A 19,387-nucleotide genomic window follows, 5' to 3' on the forward strand; every position below is an offset into this window, starting at 1 on the left:
GCCTTTAGATATTGTTTTAGTCCCTTAGTGGTCACAGTTTTGTTTGCTATCAATAGAGGACATTTTTCTAAAGAACTCTGAATGAAAATAGGTGCCTTGTCTAGCTGCAATGTGCAGGTGGTCAGATACAGTATAGACAAAATGATCCATGAATAAAAAGGCAATTATCTGGGACAAGTAGGGCAGCAGAAGTAAGTAAAAGAAACGAAAGCTTTGTGTGGTAAGGGATGGAAGTCGAGGACAGGAGAAGTACAGAAGAGAGGTACAGGAAAAGAAGAAATGCAGTTTCTGAAGTAAATAGGAATCGGGAAAAAATGACATAAAAAGACAAACTGAGAGAGTTAAGTTTGATCAACAGTATGAAGGAAATCTTATGGGAATCTTATGCTGCCTACAACTACATTACGGGAGGGGAAAGCAAAGATGTATCATTCTCCTCTGAGGCGAACAGGAAGAAGACAAGAGGAAACTGCCAAAATTTGAAACGTGGGAAATTCTGATTAGATATCAGGAAAAACAATTCCAAAGTGAAAGCAGTCAAAAGCTGAAGCAAGTGCCTAGAGATGTCTTGAAATTTCCATCTTCATTCTTGGAGATATTACAAACTTGACTGAACAAGATCCCATGACACCTCTTCCAAGTTGGCTCTGTTTTGACCAGGGAGCTAGAAAGAATGATCTCCAAAGACCTGTATCATTCTGTAACTACAAAATTCTCATATTAAAAAACTGAGACATCAAGTTAATATCATTTTTAAAGAGGTAACTGTGACTATTAGATTTAGTACAAAACTCAGAAAAATACTGCATTAAAGTATAGAACATACTGTCAAAAGCAAATGACAATTAAAAAAAAACAGTTTAAAAACTCACTGTTGATAGATTTGTAGACAATTCTGTAACCCATAGTTGGTGATGGTGGGGCATCCCAACTAATACGTAATCTGTTGTACCATTCATCTGAGACACGTAAATTTCTAGGAGCAGATAAGGGTTCTAAAAGGAAGTGAAATTGAGCCTTTACAAATGTAACTTGTACAAACACACGCATAAAACTCAAACATGCAGATGAAATTCATGAAATATTCAGTTTTCTCAAATTTCTGGGCAGATCTGCTGGAAAGAAAGCTTTGAATCAAATTCCTCCTTGGAATTATGCTGATACATTAACGTCAGCCTACTTCAGAAACTCATATCAAGTTATACTAAGAACTAATTAAGACCTTTGTTCAACAAACCATGAATTTCCATATAAATTCCCAACCTTCTTCTCAAGGTTTTTCATTAAATGTAAGTCAACTCAGAAATAATGTTCTTTCATTTGTATAGTTTATTTCAACATAACTGCATTGAAGTTTTCCAAGTATAAATCCTGCTCTTGTTTCTAATTTCTAATGACCGTATAGATGTAATGATCTCACACACACCCACAAAAATTAACACACTAGCAGTACAACAGCTTGCTTGATACTATCCCAGCATCATAGGTTATTTTCTACATTTGCTGGATTGTCCTTTGTGAGCTCTCTCTCCAGGATTTACCAGCTTTACTACTCAGTAAGTTTTTCTGAAGATTCACTATATTTATAATTCAATCTCTCAATTAGAAGCAGCCGATTGCTTATGAGCCAATGAATTGAGATTAATATAAAGCTCTTAAATCATATCCATCAAGCAAAGTAAGGCCGTGCTTATACTAAAATATACCAGTACAGTCAGGGATAAAAGACAAAAGAAAGAGCCTTTGTTCATACATATTCTGGATCAAGAAGAGCAGAAAGTTCACACTTACGAGTTTTGCCAGGAGCTGAGACACTGACTCCCTCCCCATCAGCATAGATTGGAGTAATTGTAACTTTGTATTCCGTATCAGGCAGCAGAGGCTGAAGCAGAAGAGTGCTCTGTCTCCCAGGCACCATTATCTGGATAGTCAGGATACCAGAAACAAGTTTATGATTAGGGCCAAAACCTTTTCATATCATAGATGAACTGTGATTCCAACAGTACTTGTCACTAACATTTTAATCTCAGTGAGATTCAGAAACCTGAATGGCAGCTGTCTGGCACATGAGGACACAGTAAATAATAAATAAAGAAATAAAGAGAATATGACCTGGTATTTCCTGTACCAAACCTGTTCTTTGAAGTGATATTATTGGAAGCAAATGTCCCAAGGTTCAAAATCTTATTCTGAATCCTTACCATCTCAAGCCCACTGTGTGAATCTATCATCTGAACTAGCAACCTCACATATATGGCAAGAAGCTGACAGACCTACAATAAGCCACTTCAAATCAAGAGCGAAAAGCAGAAAGTGAGCCTCCAGGTATTTTATTATTTTAAAGTGAAATGATGCATCTGAGGATGCTGCATCTAAATTTTCTGAAGCTGATACTCAGAAAAAAAGAAAGTGCTCATCAGATCTCATGCTCCAGGATATTTAAAGCACTCTAATTTTGGCAAGAGATACACAGAACGACATTAATCTCGTGCACCCAGGTGCTGAGACTTGTCAAAGAAATACTTAATTTGTTTTTCAGAATTGTAAATCATATTAGGACAGAACCAACTAAAGACATGTGCATGACCTTCTGTGTTACAGATCCTCTGTAGATACACTCCAAACCTACAGTCCAAGTTTCTGGAAAGACCCATCAAAATTTCAGGTTTTTAGAAGAGGAGATGCAAGCACTGAAAATCCTCATGTTTCACAACACAACAAGATCTTGCACAGAACAACATGCTTTTTAACTGTGTAAAAAACTCTTGGCTTGAAGGAAGAAAAAAAATGTGATCCTTCCAGCAAACCTAAGAACAAACGTATAATTTAGGGGTTGACTCTTCAGTAGGGAAAAGAATCCTATTACATATTTTGTCCTTGATTTTCAGCCAATTGCATTAAGAATTAAAAAGTTTATTAATATTTTTATGGAGAGGGAGGAGTAATTGGAAATTACACAGAAATCAGAGCCAAAAAAACTGAGTATCCACCATAGAATTGTCACGCTATAGTATATTTAAGCCCAAATTCCACAAAACTTTTGGGTTCTGTTTAAGAAATGCAGTTAAGCATATATGAACACTATTTTTTTTACATATCTACATTGCATCTTCCAGATGCTTGAAACCACATGACAGAAAACTTCTCTTTGGTTTAAAATGTGCTTAATTTTGACTATGATCTTAAGTAATTCTTTATTCAGTAAAGTATTTATGCATGTGATTAATTTCAAAAATGAAACTAAATTGTGACCAAAGATGATATGACTTGAGTGTGTACTTAAAATTAAATAATTTGTGGAATTAGAGCCAAGACACCTTCCTGATATTAAGAGGTTTTAGTCAATTCACCATTCCTCTGATAGCCAGAATTTAACTACCATTTCTTACAGTTATAATTTCATTTTAAAGTAATAGTCATAGAATATTAAAACAAAACTATAGGCTTAAGATTTAAAACAAACAAACATACACACAAAAAGCATATAAATAAATAATTTTTAAAAACCAAACAATCTTGTACACATTTAAAAAAAATACAGGAAGGGACAGACAGTCTTTTAACCTTCTTAGGTTTGATCCTGCATTTGACTGTTTATCTGTCATGAATCAGGTGCCATGAGAATTACAATTCTGAAGTTCTATCTCACAGTAAAGCCAAGCACAAATCATTTTCTGACTGCAACAGGAGAGCTTTGCAAGAAGCTATCGGGCCTCAGCAATTGTTAATCAACCTTTTCAAGTTCATGAAGCCATTCACAAAAAGCAATACAGACCGTTCTTACCGCTTCCTCGGCACGGTCACCTTTGGCTGTGAGATAGGTCACTCTGAACTGCTGAACATTGTAATCCGAAATGTCCCACACCACCCTCAGACTTGAGGTCGTTTCATCGTCTATAACAAGATTTCTGACTCCTGTTCGAAAAACTGAAGCCAAAAGTAATTTAATTAGCATTTTATCCATTCTATTTTTAGATTTTAAATTGTGCTAATTATCACTAGATCTATTCTAAGACAAACCCATTCAGTTCAGTCATACTTGAGCTTAGCCACATACAACAACGTAATTAAATAATAGCTACTACAACAGGATAACCACTATACTTACATTAATAGGTATTATCCCACTTGCTTTATTTATATTACTCAGCTTACAGAGCATTATAATAACAAAAAAGTAACTGCAGACAGAATATTACAAACCAAAAATACCACAGAACTGTTGATTCATAAACTTCAGTTATCTAAGCCCCGGTAGACAAAGAACCCTCAAAAATAAACAAAATTCTGAAGATATTCAAGTTTGTATTCATGTTCATGCTTTTAAGAGACAAGAGAGTCAGGTTTTCCAAACTAGACTCAGTTTCTGTAGTCTTATGTAGCATCTCTGGAACCATTCAAATTTCTTACACAGCATAACAAGTTGGCTCCTATCCCACATGTGGCATGTACAGGAAGCTGGAGAAGCATCGTGAGGAGCACAACAGCATGCACCTTTCATCAGTGATGTCACTCTTCTGGAGTCTACACCTCAACAAGACCTTCCATGACAGCGTGCTGACAAAAGCCACGAGGATTTGGTGTTACCATCCCTCACTATTATCACAGCTCTCTGCCCCTAGATCTGGATGTGCTAGGTTGCAAAAAGCCTCAGTTCTTTGCTTTCAGCATTTAAACAGTTTACATTTATTTCATTTACCTGCTATGGTGGGCTTCGGAGTTGTGGTAGTGGTAGTAGTAGTAGTAGTCACAGTGGTAGGCATTGCAGTAGTTCCTGCAACTGAAAAACAATACTCAGCTCACAAACAATTCAACAAGATAAGGCACATTATTAATCTTGCATTTCTAACTATGACAACAAAAAGGTGTGTTCTGACCTACAAATATCCCATGCACTTCAGGCATTTCAGAGATTTACAAGGTAACCATTTATTTCATTTACTTTAGGCACATGGATGTGCAGGAATAATCCTTAGATCTAGAGATGTGATGTGATTATAAATTGTATAATTAAACAAAGATACGTATAGTCTTCCACATTTCTGGCTTAGCTGAAAATAGTGGCCTCCACTTTGATGATTTGTTAGAGCTGTCACATTTACTGAACTGAGCACTCTGTAAAGGTGTTCACTGTTGTCCAAATAAGAACTGAATGTATGCTCAGTAACAATAAGCAATGCCAGCATCGTTAGGATGGGCAGTGACTTATTAACAGAGGACTGAAGATTAAGCTTGCAGTTAATAAGAATCGATTGCATTTTTGAATCTACACATGAAAAATAAAGTTGTTCAGTACACCAAGTCATTATCCATCAAAGGAGAATCTGCACATCAATTTAAGAAATATTTTTTCCTCATTGAACAGAACAAAAATGATCCATATCAGTTTACATCATACCAAGGAATATCCCGAGCTGTACTTCAACAGAAACTTACTGATACTTTAGAAATAAGAAAATCAAACACCGTCCCCCATAAAAACTCCCTCTGCAAGCCAGAAATAATTTACTGAATAGGCTCTTCTTCCATAACCTTCCAAGAGCCTCTTTTTGCAAACAAAAAAAAATCCATATCTTCACAGTAAACCCACAAAATTCTCATTTCTTAGAGAAAAACAAAGCCATTAGCTAAGTGCAGGATGTTTTTCATATCTCCCAGTACCTGATTTAGAGAGAAAGGACATTTTTATTTTTTTAATCCATGTGATTGAATAATGCAAGTTTCCACAAATGGTACACTGCTCCAGAAATAGACTGAAAATATAAACACATTTTCAGTTCCTTGACAGAGGACAGAAACAGATGAAAATCTTCAGGGCAGCTATTTTATCTCATATTATTCTAGCAGGTTTATCAAGTGCAGAAGATGAATCCATATGCACACATAAACCAGCTTTCTGGCCTAAATCAGAATTCTACTTATAAAAGCTCAATGTTAAGAATACTTTACTAAATTGCAGTGGGTTTAAACTTATGGCTGAGTCCTAAATATATGACTGACACTGAATCAAAGACTTCAGCAATCTAAATGAAATTGCTGGCTACCATTTTGGTTACAACTATGAATTACATTGTATATGATTTATAAGTTTTATCTTTTTTACTTCCATATTAATTTCAGAGGATCCCCATGTAAAATTTCAACTTACTTATTTCAACCAGGAGTGAACACCTCTCCAGTGAGTATAAATTACGTAAATAAGAAAGAATATGGCATACCAAAAATACCAAGCATTTTCAACAAATTCCTGTTAAGTATTAACACTAAAATATTTATTACCTCCCCTCAATTTAATATATGTCTTAATGAAAAACTGTGTTCTAAGACTAAAAGTTGAAATGGGGATGGAAGAATATATTTCCAGATCCTATACTTATTAATACCACTGCTCAGAGAGGGAGCCAAACCATCACTTTGATTCACTGCCATCTAACATATAATATTAAATAAGGAAAGAGAAAAATATTGTTGGCAAGGTCCTGGTGTAAAACCAACACATTCTTCATTATTAAAGCAACCCAAAAATGGACTTTAAGTATCAGGTATATACATTTATACATTACATGGATTTTAAGTATCAGGTTTATACATTAAATTTAAATCATTTAAATGTCTCTAAAAATGATATTCAAGAGTTTGCCTTACATGTAGCTCCAAGAACAGCAACAACTTCACTTTCGGTCTCATCATCAAAAACTGCCAGCAAAGAAACTTCATATTCTGTGTTGGGCAACAAACCCTCAACAACATAACTGTCTGCATCTCCATTTAAGACAACCTAAGTAGCAAAACAAGATTAAAGAAAACCACTCGATTAATTTACACAAAGTGACTGAAGTCCAAGAAGGAAAATAAATTCTGCTTTAAAACAACATAAATCCACACCCAGGTATGCCCAAATAATTTATTACCTATGTAAAAATAAAAAGTATCACAAAGTAAGACTGGAAAAAAAAGAAAACAGTGTTAAGAAAATTTTAAATGTTTATTATTTTGTGGCTGGCTTGATTACCTTAACATGCAGTCTTACTCTTTCACATGCAGTGGATGAACTGCTAAAGCTCAACACATGTATCTCATTTGAAAAACTTCAAAATTCAAAACATTCCTCATTGAAAGTAATGTAACAGTGTACGTTAGTTTTCATCCATATTTCTACCATTCAATCACTGTCATGACAAGCATGCTTAGTATTTCTGTAGCTTTACAAAATGCTGTTTCTATATTAGACTTACAATCTGAGTTATGACTCCATGCATTTGAATTCTACATGAAGAATACAGGTAAATGCACTCTGCAACTAGTTGCAATAGATGTAAAAGGTTACTACTAATTCCACCAAGCCCTATTTGCCATAGATCACTACAGTCTGCCACAGACCGACAGCACATTGGCTCATTCTGGGGTAACCACTCATAAGAATGAATGTGGTTATCCCTGACAGTTTAAGCAGAGGCTTTTCACTGTTTTTACTTGGTCTGCTTTGTAATGATTGAGCAGGGCGAGGGACCGCTCATAAAATCAGTATCACTGACGGATTTAATGTGAGTACACACGAGATGCTGATCTGTTGCAGGAAGTTGGTGGCAAACTGGCGGAAGGTGTAATTTTTCCATCTAACAAAGCTGGATCCAGAAAGGATGTCCATAGCCAAAGAAATCAAGCAGACTGCATGCTGTTACAGAAAGAAATTTGCAACAGACTTGGAGATTTATGGGAGATGTGCTGCTGAGAAGCTGGCTATATGTCATGGCATTTTAAAAAGTAACTTTCCTTATTTCTACCTATGACAGCAAGAGAAGATTCACATGTGCTATGTTAACTGTAAGAAGAAGGCTTTTCTTTATGATTTTTGTGTTTCATAGATTTTTATTGGAAGGGGTCAACAGATGGGTAGGAACTGGAGCTAAAGGAACTGTGAAGCAGAATAGGAGACTGTGCAATAATTCCACTGAAATTGGTTGACTTATCTGGGGGAATAATCACTAGCTTATGCAGATAAATACTATCATAAAACAACCTTTCTTGGACAAGTTTTTATAGGTGGCCGTTACATAAGTGAAATTGAAATAATAATAAGACACTGGAAACCAAACAATATAGAAATGCTGCATAACATCTACTACAGCTAGCAGAAATAGTAAACGACACTACGTTCTATCCATGACCCCAGAATTCCTAGGTTGGCAAACAGGCACAGTTCAGGAAAATATATATATATACCCTGTGGAAGAGGGACTCATTAACTAATAATAGACTTTCTGAATTCTGATACAGAAAATAAAATTAATTGGGCTCATGTATTCTACAACTATCAGATAATGAACTGAGCAGCCCATACCGTGCATTCTAGCATCTATTTTCCTGGAAAAAAATTCAGAAATCAGCTTCAGTGAGTCTAGCTGTATTCTAAGTAGGTATAAGCAATGTCTTTCATTCTAATTCCCCAGACCTTCCAGTCATATGTGTCATCATAAAATTCCTACACATAGCAACTGTCTTACACATAACTTTGGCAAACTTTCTGCAGCATAGCTTCTAGCACTCTCCACTCCCTGCTAATTTAGCCCACAGAGATGAACACAAAAAAAAAGAACACAAAGAGCTGAACTTTCAAGTGGAGAGGACAAATAACGGAAGCAAAAATAGTACCAAATACAGGAGTATTTCCTGATGCATTTCCTACTTTAACCTACACATAAAAGGTCACTTTTAAATAATGTATTCCAGTTCTTTTGTGCTAACATTCCACACTATACTCTCCTCACACATCAGCAGTGTGGGTGCAGTAAGTTGAGGTGTGTGTAATTCTCAACACCATTCCATGACCCCACTCAGCTAATTGGCAAGTTGGGTCTTGGGAGAAAGGGAGGGAGTGCATGTTTTTTCTCTGCATGACTGATCACTTAGCTGGGAAAGAAGCTTAAAAAGGCAGGCAACAGCCCGGAGGTATTGTGCTATCCTAGGCACGACCCCATTAGAAAGGTCATGCAAGGAGAACAAGAAAGCAGCTTGAGTATTTTTAATATTTTAACATAGAAAAACTACTGAGGCCTTCAGCAGTTCTTAATGAACACACTGAACAAGTGAAATCATACAAGTTCAACTATTCTCTGATCAGTAATTCTCACACTCAAAGGACACCACAGACACCACTGATCTCACCCCTCCAATAACATCACAAGGCTTAAAGGGTTTCACTGACAACTGCTCTTCGGAGCTTAACAGAAACATATCAGTTCAGTATTGTGCAAACAAACCAGTACTGCAGGAGGATGCAAGGGAATGTGCCTTCTCTCTCACCTGCCAGTTCCTTCTTTACCCTGCTCCTTCCTGTAATCTCTTTTAACAGTTTGCAGGACTACCTCTTGCTGGGTCAAATAATGGGCCTCAACTAAATCTATGGATAATGACACTTAATCTAAGTGTCCCAACGGATGAAAAGAATGATGCATGGAATCTAGGCACAGGTCATCTTTTTCCAACGTGCTTTCTACCTCAATCAACTGTTTTCAGACTTAGCCTCTCTTCACAGCATTTATGCCAACAGAGCAGGGTGTTGGAGACGTTTTAAAAGATGGAAGAGCATGAAAGAAGCAAACACTATGAGGGAACAGATAATAAAAGAGACAAAATCAGTCAGAATACAAACAACAGAGATTTTGGAAAGGGAGATAAACTGCCTATTGCAAACTACTTGGAAAAGGATAATAAAACAAAAAACAGTCTAACAGGAGGAAAAATAATTTAATATTTTAGACTAATGAAAATGGCACTATTGTGAAGACACACAAGGGCCCATAGCAAAAAATACAACATAAACAGGTAAACTTTTACCTTTCAAACCTTTTGTAACTAAGGCTTGGTGGTCAATTGTAATGTGACCAGCTTATTAGACAAATGTGGATCCTGTGTGATCATATCACAGCTCTAGCTGAGTTACCACCATCTTCTGGTAAAATGAAGAATAAAAACCTCTAAAAACTGAAATAGCACCAAAAATCAAAGCTAGTTCTATGGAAGTGGCACAGTATAGGCTATTATTCACAAAAGACGTATTCTCACTTCATCTTCAAAAATAAAGTGGAATATTGTTTTGATTATGGTTTTGAACGCTTTGTAGTAGGACGGATCTTTTTCCGAGTCAATTGGTCAGGCTTAATCAGCAAAAAGTTGATGCAAAGGACCTCAGAATCAAATTTCTTGTCCTGTTTCATGTTCTCAAAGAGTCAAGGCAACTCACCTCTTCAGATTCCCCTCCATCCAAAGGAATCCATGCCAATCTGTAAAAAGCAATATCCGAGGATGTGGGTTTCCAGCTGACCCTAAAACTATCTGTTGATGCTTCGTCAACTTCCAAATGCTGGGGAGCTGGAATTTTTCCTGCAAAATATTAGACAAAAGAAAAGTGAAAGTAAATTATTCTCTGAAACTTACATAGCAACATCAAGAATACATCATTTCATTTGTAGCTTTTTACAAAGATCAAAACTTTGAAAACAGATGACAAATGCACGGCAGATTCTTTGCACACTTGTACACTTGGGAAAGTTTTATTTGTAATTGGAGAAGGAAATACACATAATTTATGTTCTTTATCTTCTCCAGCCGTAAAGCTTCCTAATCCTTTCTCCACTGGAGTAGCTCCATGCAATCCTAACTCCCTTTCTTTTGCCCAGACCTCTGTTTGCCATGCTCCTTTTTTTATCTCCACCTCAAACTACACTCCTAATCTCTGTCCTTTCCACACACTGTCTGTCACACCATTTCCATTTGTTATCTGCACGTAGGTACCAGCTTCTTTTTCTGTATGTGTATGGCCTCTCTTCTCTTCCACCTCACGTTTCTCTTTCCTCCCTCCTATTAGGAGTCATTCTCCTATTGTTATGTTGGAAAACATTAGTAAGTGCCATCATCAGTTTAATTCACAATTTGCAGAAAACTGTTACAGAAATCACAACCGTACTAAAAAGACTACAAGAGTTTTACAAGTCTTACATTTCCTTCTACTGATTTTTGAGTTTCTCTCTGTATATAAAAGTTTCTACTCTTAACTGCAGAGATAATTCGATGGCTAACTATACGGTTCTGTATTCATCACACTGAAGCCAGATAGCCAAATGTCATCACACTGAATGATACTTCAGAAAGCTGGGCAGACAACTGCTTTACTACCTACTTGCAATGAAATATACTTCAAAATGGCTGATTTTGAAAAGACTGAAAAAATAAACCTTATTAACACTAATGCTTCCATGATGTCACGTTACTCCCATGACTCAGGATGCAACTGGTCCCACGGTAAAGGAGTAACGAAGTCGAATACTCCAGTGAAAATAATGGAAAGCATCCCATATATGTGAATGCACAGTCATAGACACTTGCTGTTACTGGTCATGTTTTCCAGTAAAAGATGAGAGCATCAAAATTGTTCTTGGAAAGTCTTCAAAAGTTTGGACATACTTACTTGTGGTAAAGCTGCCAGTAAGTGGTTCAGATTGTCCTTCATCATACAGGGAGAAAATAGCAGCAGTATATTCAGTAAGGGCTGACAGACTTTTTAAAGTATGTGTTGAAACAGGACCAACTTCCACCTGGAGGAAGTATAATATGCAATACATGTTGATCACACATTAGGAATAGCTTTGCTTAGCACCACAGGAGAAATGCAACCAATGTAGAACAAAAGAACTGCCACCTGCTCTTTAAACAAACACAAAGGAATAGCTGAAAGATAAGTAAAAACCTACTGAACATTCTCACATTATAAATTATATTACCACAAGTCTAATATATTCAAAACAATTATCACAGAACCATAGGATACCCAGAGGTGAAAGTGACCCGCAAGCATCACAAGACCAGATATGCCCCAGAAGAAAACATGACTGCATACTGACACACAATAATTTTTTTAAGGCTTAAGTTATATACTACCACTTATTTTGTAATGGAGCTGGTCTGTCTTAATAATCAGAACCATTTACTGTGATCTTTAAAAAACTCTTTCTGCATTCTTTTGGATTTCTCTATTAATATAATTCCATCCCATCTTTCTTTCGGTGAATGATTCTTGATGTTAAAAGATTTTATAAAGCACCTTTAGTAACTAGTGACAACTAAATATTGCATAACTTTTAAAATGCATAAATTTAGGTCAGAAAAATTGTTACCATCATTCTGTTCAAATCAGATTCTGTTTCTAGGAAGCAAGTTTTTAAAACATAATTATTGCAATATACGTTAAGAAAATATATGGAAGCCTTCAGACTTTTGAATGCCAAATGACATTGAAAATCTTGTTATCTGGACCAAATCAAGAATAAATGTTTCCTTACTAAATATACAGTCAAGATGCTGATCCTACAAACCATTATTCACTTGGGTATTTTCCTTCAATTGAAATACATCAGCAATGACTATTCTCATATGTACGAAGAATACAGCACTGCGTCCCACACGATTCCTTCCAAATGGAATTCAATACTAGCAAATTCTTAATAGCACTGACTTTCAGAATTCTTTAGCAAAGAATCACACAGTAGCTTTTGTTTACAAAGGTTACACATTATAATTTCACAAGCCTATGGGGGACTGAGATTGGTTAAGAAAAATGAGAAGCTAATAACTTACCTCATTGGTTTCTGTTCCATCTGTTTTAACATACATGATGCGATAGCCTTTCACATTTTTGGCAGCAGGATCCCATGTTAGCTTAGCACTGTTGTGTCCAACATCAGAAAACTTCAAGTTTGATGGGGGACTTAGAGGTACTTGAAAAGGAAAGGTACATGGTTTTAGTTGCGAAACTTTTCCTATCTATAAACTAAGCCACACATTTTCCAAAAAAATAAATTGGTCATTTTAATTAAAAGATACATTCTCTTCATCAGTGGAGCAACATGAGTGCTTTAATCAGGTAATATAGTTTAGCTCTTTGCTGAAGTGGAACCATGACAGGTATCTTAACTAGAACTGAAAAAGAAATTATGCTCCTGCTCATAGTGAATATAAATATAACAATATTTATAAACACATTTATGTTTATGTTTGTAGATCAGTGTAACTCAACTAGATCTGTACCCCATATGCACTTGTTTTCCAGAAGTAATCCATCAAAAGATTTCCTGTCAGGAATTTTCTGACAAAACGTTCTCTGGACATAAAAGTCTCTGACATAAAAACAAGTTTGTACAAAAGCATATCTCATTTAGAAGATTTCTAAAGTAGCAACTTGTTTTTTTTTTAATATCTTCTTACCCTTTCCCCCTTTTTACACCTTCTCTATGTAGAGTCTGTGATTCTGTGAAGGCTGTATTTGGATGAAGCTGTTTCCAAACAGCAACCTCAGTTAAAATCATATTTATAAACTATGCATTCATTGACTATAATGAGCTGGAAGAAAACAAAGTCATGCAACAGTCTCAGATTGCTTTAATTTTCCTGTCATACAAAAGGAAGTAATTTGGATTGTCTCTGCTACTCTGTATTACCCCTACATCTGCTAATTTTATCTGAGTTGTGAAACTTGTCTCTATCCATCCTGCCTTCACACACACACTCCACACCAATCCACACGGACAGATAAATATCATCACTTCAGAAGTGGTTTCCCTCATACAAAAGCACGTGGGAGAAAGAAAATATTACATGGGCTTGATATTTACTGACTTGGAATCTGCAAGTGAATGCCTAACCACCTTAGGAACTGTCAAGTCAACTTGGCTATGAGGAAAGAGAAGATGGGAACAGACCAGAATTATACTAAATGGATTTGCCACACTTTCTGGCATTCAATATATTCCTCTGAGTCAAGTGAAAGGAATATCATGTGCTGGACTTTGTTTCTACTTCCAGTCAGTCATGGAATTTACTTCATTTCACCAGCCTGGATGTACCACAAAATGCTTTAGTTTCAGCTCTTTGTTTTTGGAACACAATTGCCTGATAACATTGCTCACAACCAGACAGGCAATCCTGTCACCAGAATAATGTGATGTTAACAGTGACAGCTGGATAAATTCCGGCCGCTGAAAAAACTCCACTTCAGAATAAAAATATGTTTGGCACAAAGAAAGGCTTCAATTCAGTCACTGACATGACACAGTGAGTAGAATTATATTTTTAATAGATACAGACTATCCGATATTACATGTAATGCTACTGCAAATTAGGCAGATCATTCTATAGGCAGATATATATGATCCAGGAAGAAAATACTGGGTAGCCTGTTCTTTAGTTGGAAGACAGAAATAATTCCAGAAATTAAAAAAAAAAAAAAAAATTTGCTAAAATCTGAATCAAGATAGAGAAGACACTATGACTGGACACTGACCATTTGTGAGAGGTGAGCTCGTAAAGAGATTTCTTTTCAGATAGACAAATGCCTGAATAATCAAAGCCTGTTAGAAGATTATTTGAATAGCTGCATACAGAAGATCCGAATGAATCCCATTTCTTATTAAAGTGCTAAAGACAAGTTGTCTTCACTGAGTCACATTAAAAATAAATGAAGCTTGCAGGGTACCATTTTTTTTATTCTGGTCTGGGTAACAGCAATAATGATGGTCTGACTAACATATGTTACCAGCTCCTGTGATCACTGAGGTCATGAATTCTCAGCTCTTGCCAATGTATCTGGAATTTGTATGTGATCATCCTTCCAATATGTTAGCCAGGTTTAGAGCTGAGCAGCCTCCAAGATCATGAGACATAAAGTGAATTCAGACTGGCACAGTCACAAACTACACAAACTACTGTTCCGGATAAATGAAAAACAGATATCGGGCAGATATTAATCAAAACCAGGAACAAATAAATTTAAAAAAAGGAGAAGGAATGGGAATCAAACAATAGGAGAGGACACAGAGAGAAAAGTCAAAGACTTGATTCTCTAAGCATTAAAAATCTTCCAGCTCTTTTCAAGCCCACAAACATACCCAAGTTGAATTATTTCTCTCTGTGCTTGTCTGTCTTCAACTGTCCTATCTGTCATAGGTTTATTTTTTCTGCTATTGGCCCAAAACGGTTGATAACTCTCAGAAATGACTGAGCTCACACAGCACTCCTGGAGCTTCTTGACTGACCCTACAAGACCATTGCTCCAGCCCTTCCTTTATCTTAGCACTCACATGCCTGAACTTCTCTCACCTACTGCATGTAAGGTCACTTCCACACTGTCCTACTCAAGCCAGGAACACAAAACAAGAAGTAATCACTCCCCTGCTGGGAACAATAAAAACATCACTGAATGCAGTCCCAGAGATATTCCTGCAGCACAATTACTTATTTTCAATTCTTTTGTCTTTCAAATGCTGAAGCTATTTAGAGAGCCGACATACAGTGCTGTGTACAGTTAGTAAAGGACAGAATTTTGCTGCCAAAAATCTTACTGCTTATTAAAAACACATCATCTATCATGAGTGCACAGGCACTTTCCAATCCCTCATTTACCAGATGTTAGGCAGAAAAATCTCTTCTTGCTTCTTTTCCATCTGTACTGTCTACTGCTGAGCCAGAGGAAAGAATTTCTCCATCTGAGCATACTCCCCCCCTCCCCCCCCCAGGCACACCTGGTTCTGTGGCTGTAGGAGACTAAACAGTGGTCTCAGTTTAGCTTAACAAGGTGACCTTCTTTCACCTTCAGCAAGTTCAGGAAACTATCATTAGTTCTACTGAATGAACAGGGATAGCCATAGTATAGTACCATTATCAACAAGAGAAGAGAGTTCACAATTCTGTTCCACAAACTTATTTTTTTTCCCAGAAACTCACATTCTCTGCTTCTATAAATCCACAGCATTCACATTAAGAAACAAAAGTACAGTTAAGACCTTGTCCTATAGACTATTGAAATCAGATTTTAAAATCAGATGCTTTTTCTAATATGAGCAAAGATTATTCTAAAATTTTATTAACACTGACGAGAATATAGGTATGCACTACCCACATGTCGTTTCTTGGCCAGTAAGGGGATCACTAGCTTCTTCTCCAAACATGGCATAAACTGTGACTGTATATTCTGTATTTGGCAATAGTCCATCCAGTTCAAGTTCAGTTGATGCTTCTCCGATTTTTATCTAAAAACACCATAAAGAAAAATATTTCTGAAATGGCTCACGATGGTAAAGGATACTATTGACACATGTTAAGTTAAATTTCATGTGATCCAATGCTTTCCTGAGCACTTTTCTGATGCTGTGCCTTTAGTACTTGGCCCACATTTTAGAATTTTGCAGAATAATCAAAAGAACAAAACAGTTAAAAGCCCAAAACATGAAGGTTAAAGGACTTTAGAGGCAACTAACTTGTCTTATCAGCAATGACACAATAATTCTCTTTAGAACATGCAGCTATTATTGCCCTTTCACTCCCAGCTACACTTTGCCTCATTTTCAGTCTTTTAGAGATTAAATTTATTTCCATGAACAGCAAGGCTCAGATTTTCTGTTTGCTATTTAAGGTGTATATCACTTTCTACCTCTTCAGTGACAGACACAGAAACACAGCTGACTTATTTATTGGAAAAAAGTCTTTCCTCAGGTAAGGCTCCGGTCTCCTTATTCAATTAGGTTTCAGGGAGAGACTCAATTAGCAGAAAGCACAAGTCTGTGCATGTTTTTGGTAGCGTGCTGCACTCTTTCCACAAGTTTGCGTGCCCTGGAATGCTTTGCAGCATTCTTTCTTGAACAGTTTCTATATATAATCATATATATGGAAACTTAAGCATAAATTCTGCCCCAAAAGTTGCATTGGAACTATGCTAGAAACTATTTTTAGTCTACTGCTTTTAGTATTTTACTCACAGTAGAAGACTGTACTTGTCTCCTAAAGATACCTGATAAAAGCACACTTCTGAGGGAAGGCATTATTCTTAAATTTAAAAAAAAAGCAACAGTACAGAACTAAAAGGAAAGCAATAAATGTAGTATTTGCTAATTCAATTTACTTCCATGAGATCAAGGGACAAATTTCATATTCTTTTGATAGCACACAGGGAAATGTCTTCCTCTTCCTTTCTTTCTTTCTTCCAAGTGTTTGCTTTAGAATATGATAAAGTATTATGTCATATATCATTTCAAGAGCATCACTTCAATTTAGCTGAAATTGTTGCATTTTTATGACAATGACACACAAAAACAACCAGCTGTACTTGGCCTCTCTTCATAACGTCTAACACAAAGTACTTACAGCAGTAATGGAAAAATAAAGTATTTGCTCATAAAGTTGAATGTCAAAGGCCAAGTACCTATTTTACTCTTTAGAACACTTATTTCTTCAATAATTATTATTCAGATGAAAGCTGTACACATTACCTCCTTTTCATCCGCAGCCAACCCTTCTGTCAGGGGAGCATATAAGATCATGTAACCTGTGGCACCTGCTACTCCATTCCACTTAGCTCTCATGCTGCTGTGTGACACATCATACAGTTTCAGATCTGATGCCATTGGCAAGGCAACTGCAGAAGAAAAGAGACAGACACTTCAGTTATCTCACCTGGATGACCAGAGCGTTTTCAGTTTATTTTATCACAAAAACCACACGGGAATTTGGCTATCTCCAAGCACAGAATTGCTGTCTGTGTCCCACAGCTATGAAGAGTTAATTAGTACATAGATGTCTGCAGAATTATAGAAACAAGGAAATTATGATCTAACCAACTCTAATGCCCTCTAAAGGGCAGAGTTAGCCCTTACAAATCACTGCAGCTCTTTGTCTTAGATGGTTTTGAACATTTCAAGTGGGAGGATTTCTGTTCTTTAAGCACCAAATCACTCTGTTCAGATCTTACCCTCCCTCCTCCCTGATTTGTATTCAGACAATCACTTGCTACTGAAGAATGGGCAAGGTTGCTAAAACGAACAAGCCCCCAGAGGTGGCTTTTTTACAGCAATAGTTCCCAAGCCAGGGCGTGGGAGAAACAGCCATGATGTAGGACACCCTGGAGGAAACACTGGATGAGTAAATTGCACGCAGCAAAATATGATGACCACAAGCTGCTATGTGCTTAAATCCTGGAGAGTACTAACTGACTCCCAGGCCTGTGTCAGTGGGATTACATAAGACAAACAAAATCATCCATCACAAATCTTGTGAATGCTAAGCTAGTGAGTATGACTAAGCAAGCTGAGTGAAATTCAAACATTATTACGAGATTTATTTGTGGATTTATGACATTGGTAAAGCAACACAGAGCTAAACCACGTCCTGATTATTTCTTTGCATGTCTGTAACTTTTTAGGGCAGCCTTTCTCTGACTGTCCTCCGTTTCTTCCCCTCATTGGATAGATGTAAGGGAACTTTACCTGCTTCTTTGGAACATAAACACTGAAAATAGTTCCTGAAATGAATTAAAGGGTTTGACAGGTAAAGAAGGCAATTGGTAATTGATATTACTCCTTTCCTACTAGAAACTCAAAGAGATTCTTTGGTTCTTGAATGCTTCATCATTCATCAAAAATGGTTCTTGATGCTACATCAAAAGATCCTACAAAGGATTGCATGTTAAGGTTCCAGAAAAATCTACTTTGCATTTTTCTGAGAAATCTAGTATGCAAACACGTATTCAGCAAGTAATTCCCATTACAATTCTAATAGTTCAATCTCCTTGTGTAAAGAAAAATTGTAGCCTCTCTGTTTTACATCTTCAGAGAGGTGTACACCTATTAGATTATGTTCAACAAGATCTAACAGAGATCATATTTTCCTGCACACAACATACACTGGTTTCATCCTTTTTTCTGCATTGTGGCTGCTCACAAAGTTTGTTGGTAAACCTGGACAAAGGTTCAGCTCAGGCCTTTCTTTATGTTTCCACTTTCAGGTTACCCACCTTCACTACCAAACCTTTCAGACTACCTGCTATTGATACTTAGAATCTTAAAGTCTACCTCCATCTCATATTCTGTATTTCTATGTTTCACTATAAGAAGAAACTACCCACAAACATTTCTAATTTACTTTGGTTTCATTCCTCAGATGTCTACTCAGATCTCTGATATGCTATAGAAAGAAAATAATAAAGCATTCTGAAAGTGTTTTCCAGCACATTGTCTAATTCCTGTTCAGATTGCCGCAGTCATACAGACAGCAATTATCACCTGTATTATTGCTTATTTTGATTGTACATAACTCCAAGAGAGGCATTCTCTTTACAACTCATGGTCTTAACAGGAACTCTAGATATCCTAGATACTCTAGTAATACAAACAGCATTATAATCTTAATATTATAAATAATCATTAAAATAATAATTAACAAAGAAGTGACTGGAAATTAAACAAGGGGTGTTTTCTGCTGGAATTTTCAGCTGAAGTGCTCAGAATCTGAAATATAAACAATGAGAGAATGACAATTTGCATCTTAAGACAGTTTCTAGGTTATC

At 36.4% G+C, this 19,387-nt stretch overlaps 1 protein-coding gene across 2 annotated transcripts in view; it reads right to left on the reverse strand.

Moving 5' to 3' along the window:
• Positions 1-19,387, reverse strand: part of COL14A1 (collagen type XIV alpha 1 chain) — a gene marked incomplete at both ends in the record, with an annotated part of 115,710 nt that overhangs the window by 59,813 nt on the left and 36,510 nt on the right. The window contains 10 exons of one of the 2 annotated variants that reach the window (XM_079533221.1): positions 873-995; positions 1,792-1,921; positions 3,785-3,927; positions 4,700-4,780; positions 6,646-6,778; positions 10,244-10,383; positions 11,468-11,594; positions 12,634-12,773; positions 15,950-16,079; positions 17,316-17,461. In XM_079533221.1, the coding sequence (XP_079389347.1) occupies positions 873-995; positions 1,792-1,921; positions 3,785-3,927; positions 4,700-4,780; positions 6,646-6,778; positions 10,244-10,383; positions 11,468-11,594; positions 12,634-12,773; positions 15,950-16,079; positions 17,316-17,461 (1,293 nt within the window). Of the gene's footprint in view, positions 1-872; positions 996-1,791; positions 1,922-3,775; positions 3,928-4,699; positions 4,781-6,645; positions 6,779-10,243; positions 10,384-11,467; positions 11,595-12,633; positions 12,774-15,949; positions 16,080-17,315; positions 17,462-19,387 lie in introns of both variants that reach the window. The other variant, XM_079533220.1, reaches the window with a different exon arrangement.

Source organism: Tetrao urogallus (assembly GCF_951394365.1).
Source record: "Tetrao urogallus genome assembly, chromosome: 3".
NCBI classification, from domain to species: Eukaryota; Metazoa; Chordata; class Aves; order Galliformes; family Phasianidae; genus Tetrao; species Tetrao urogallus.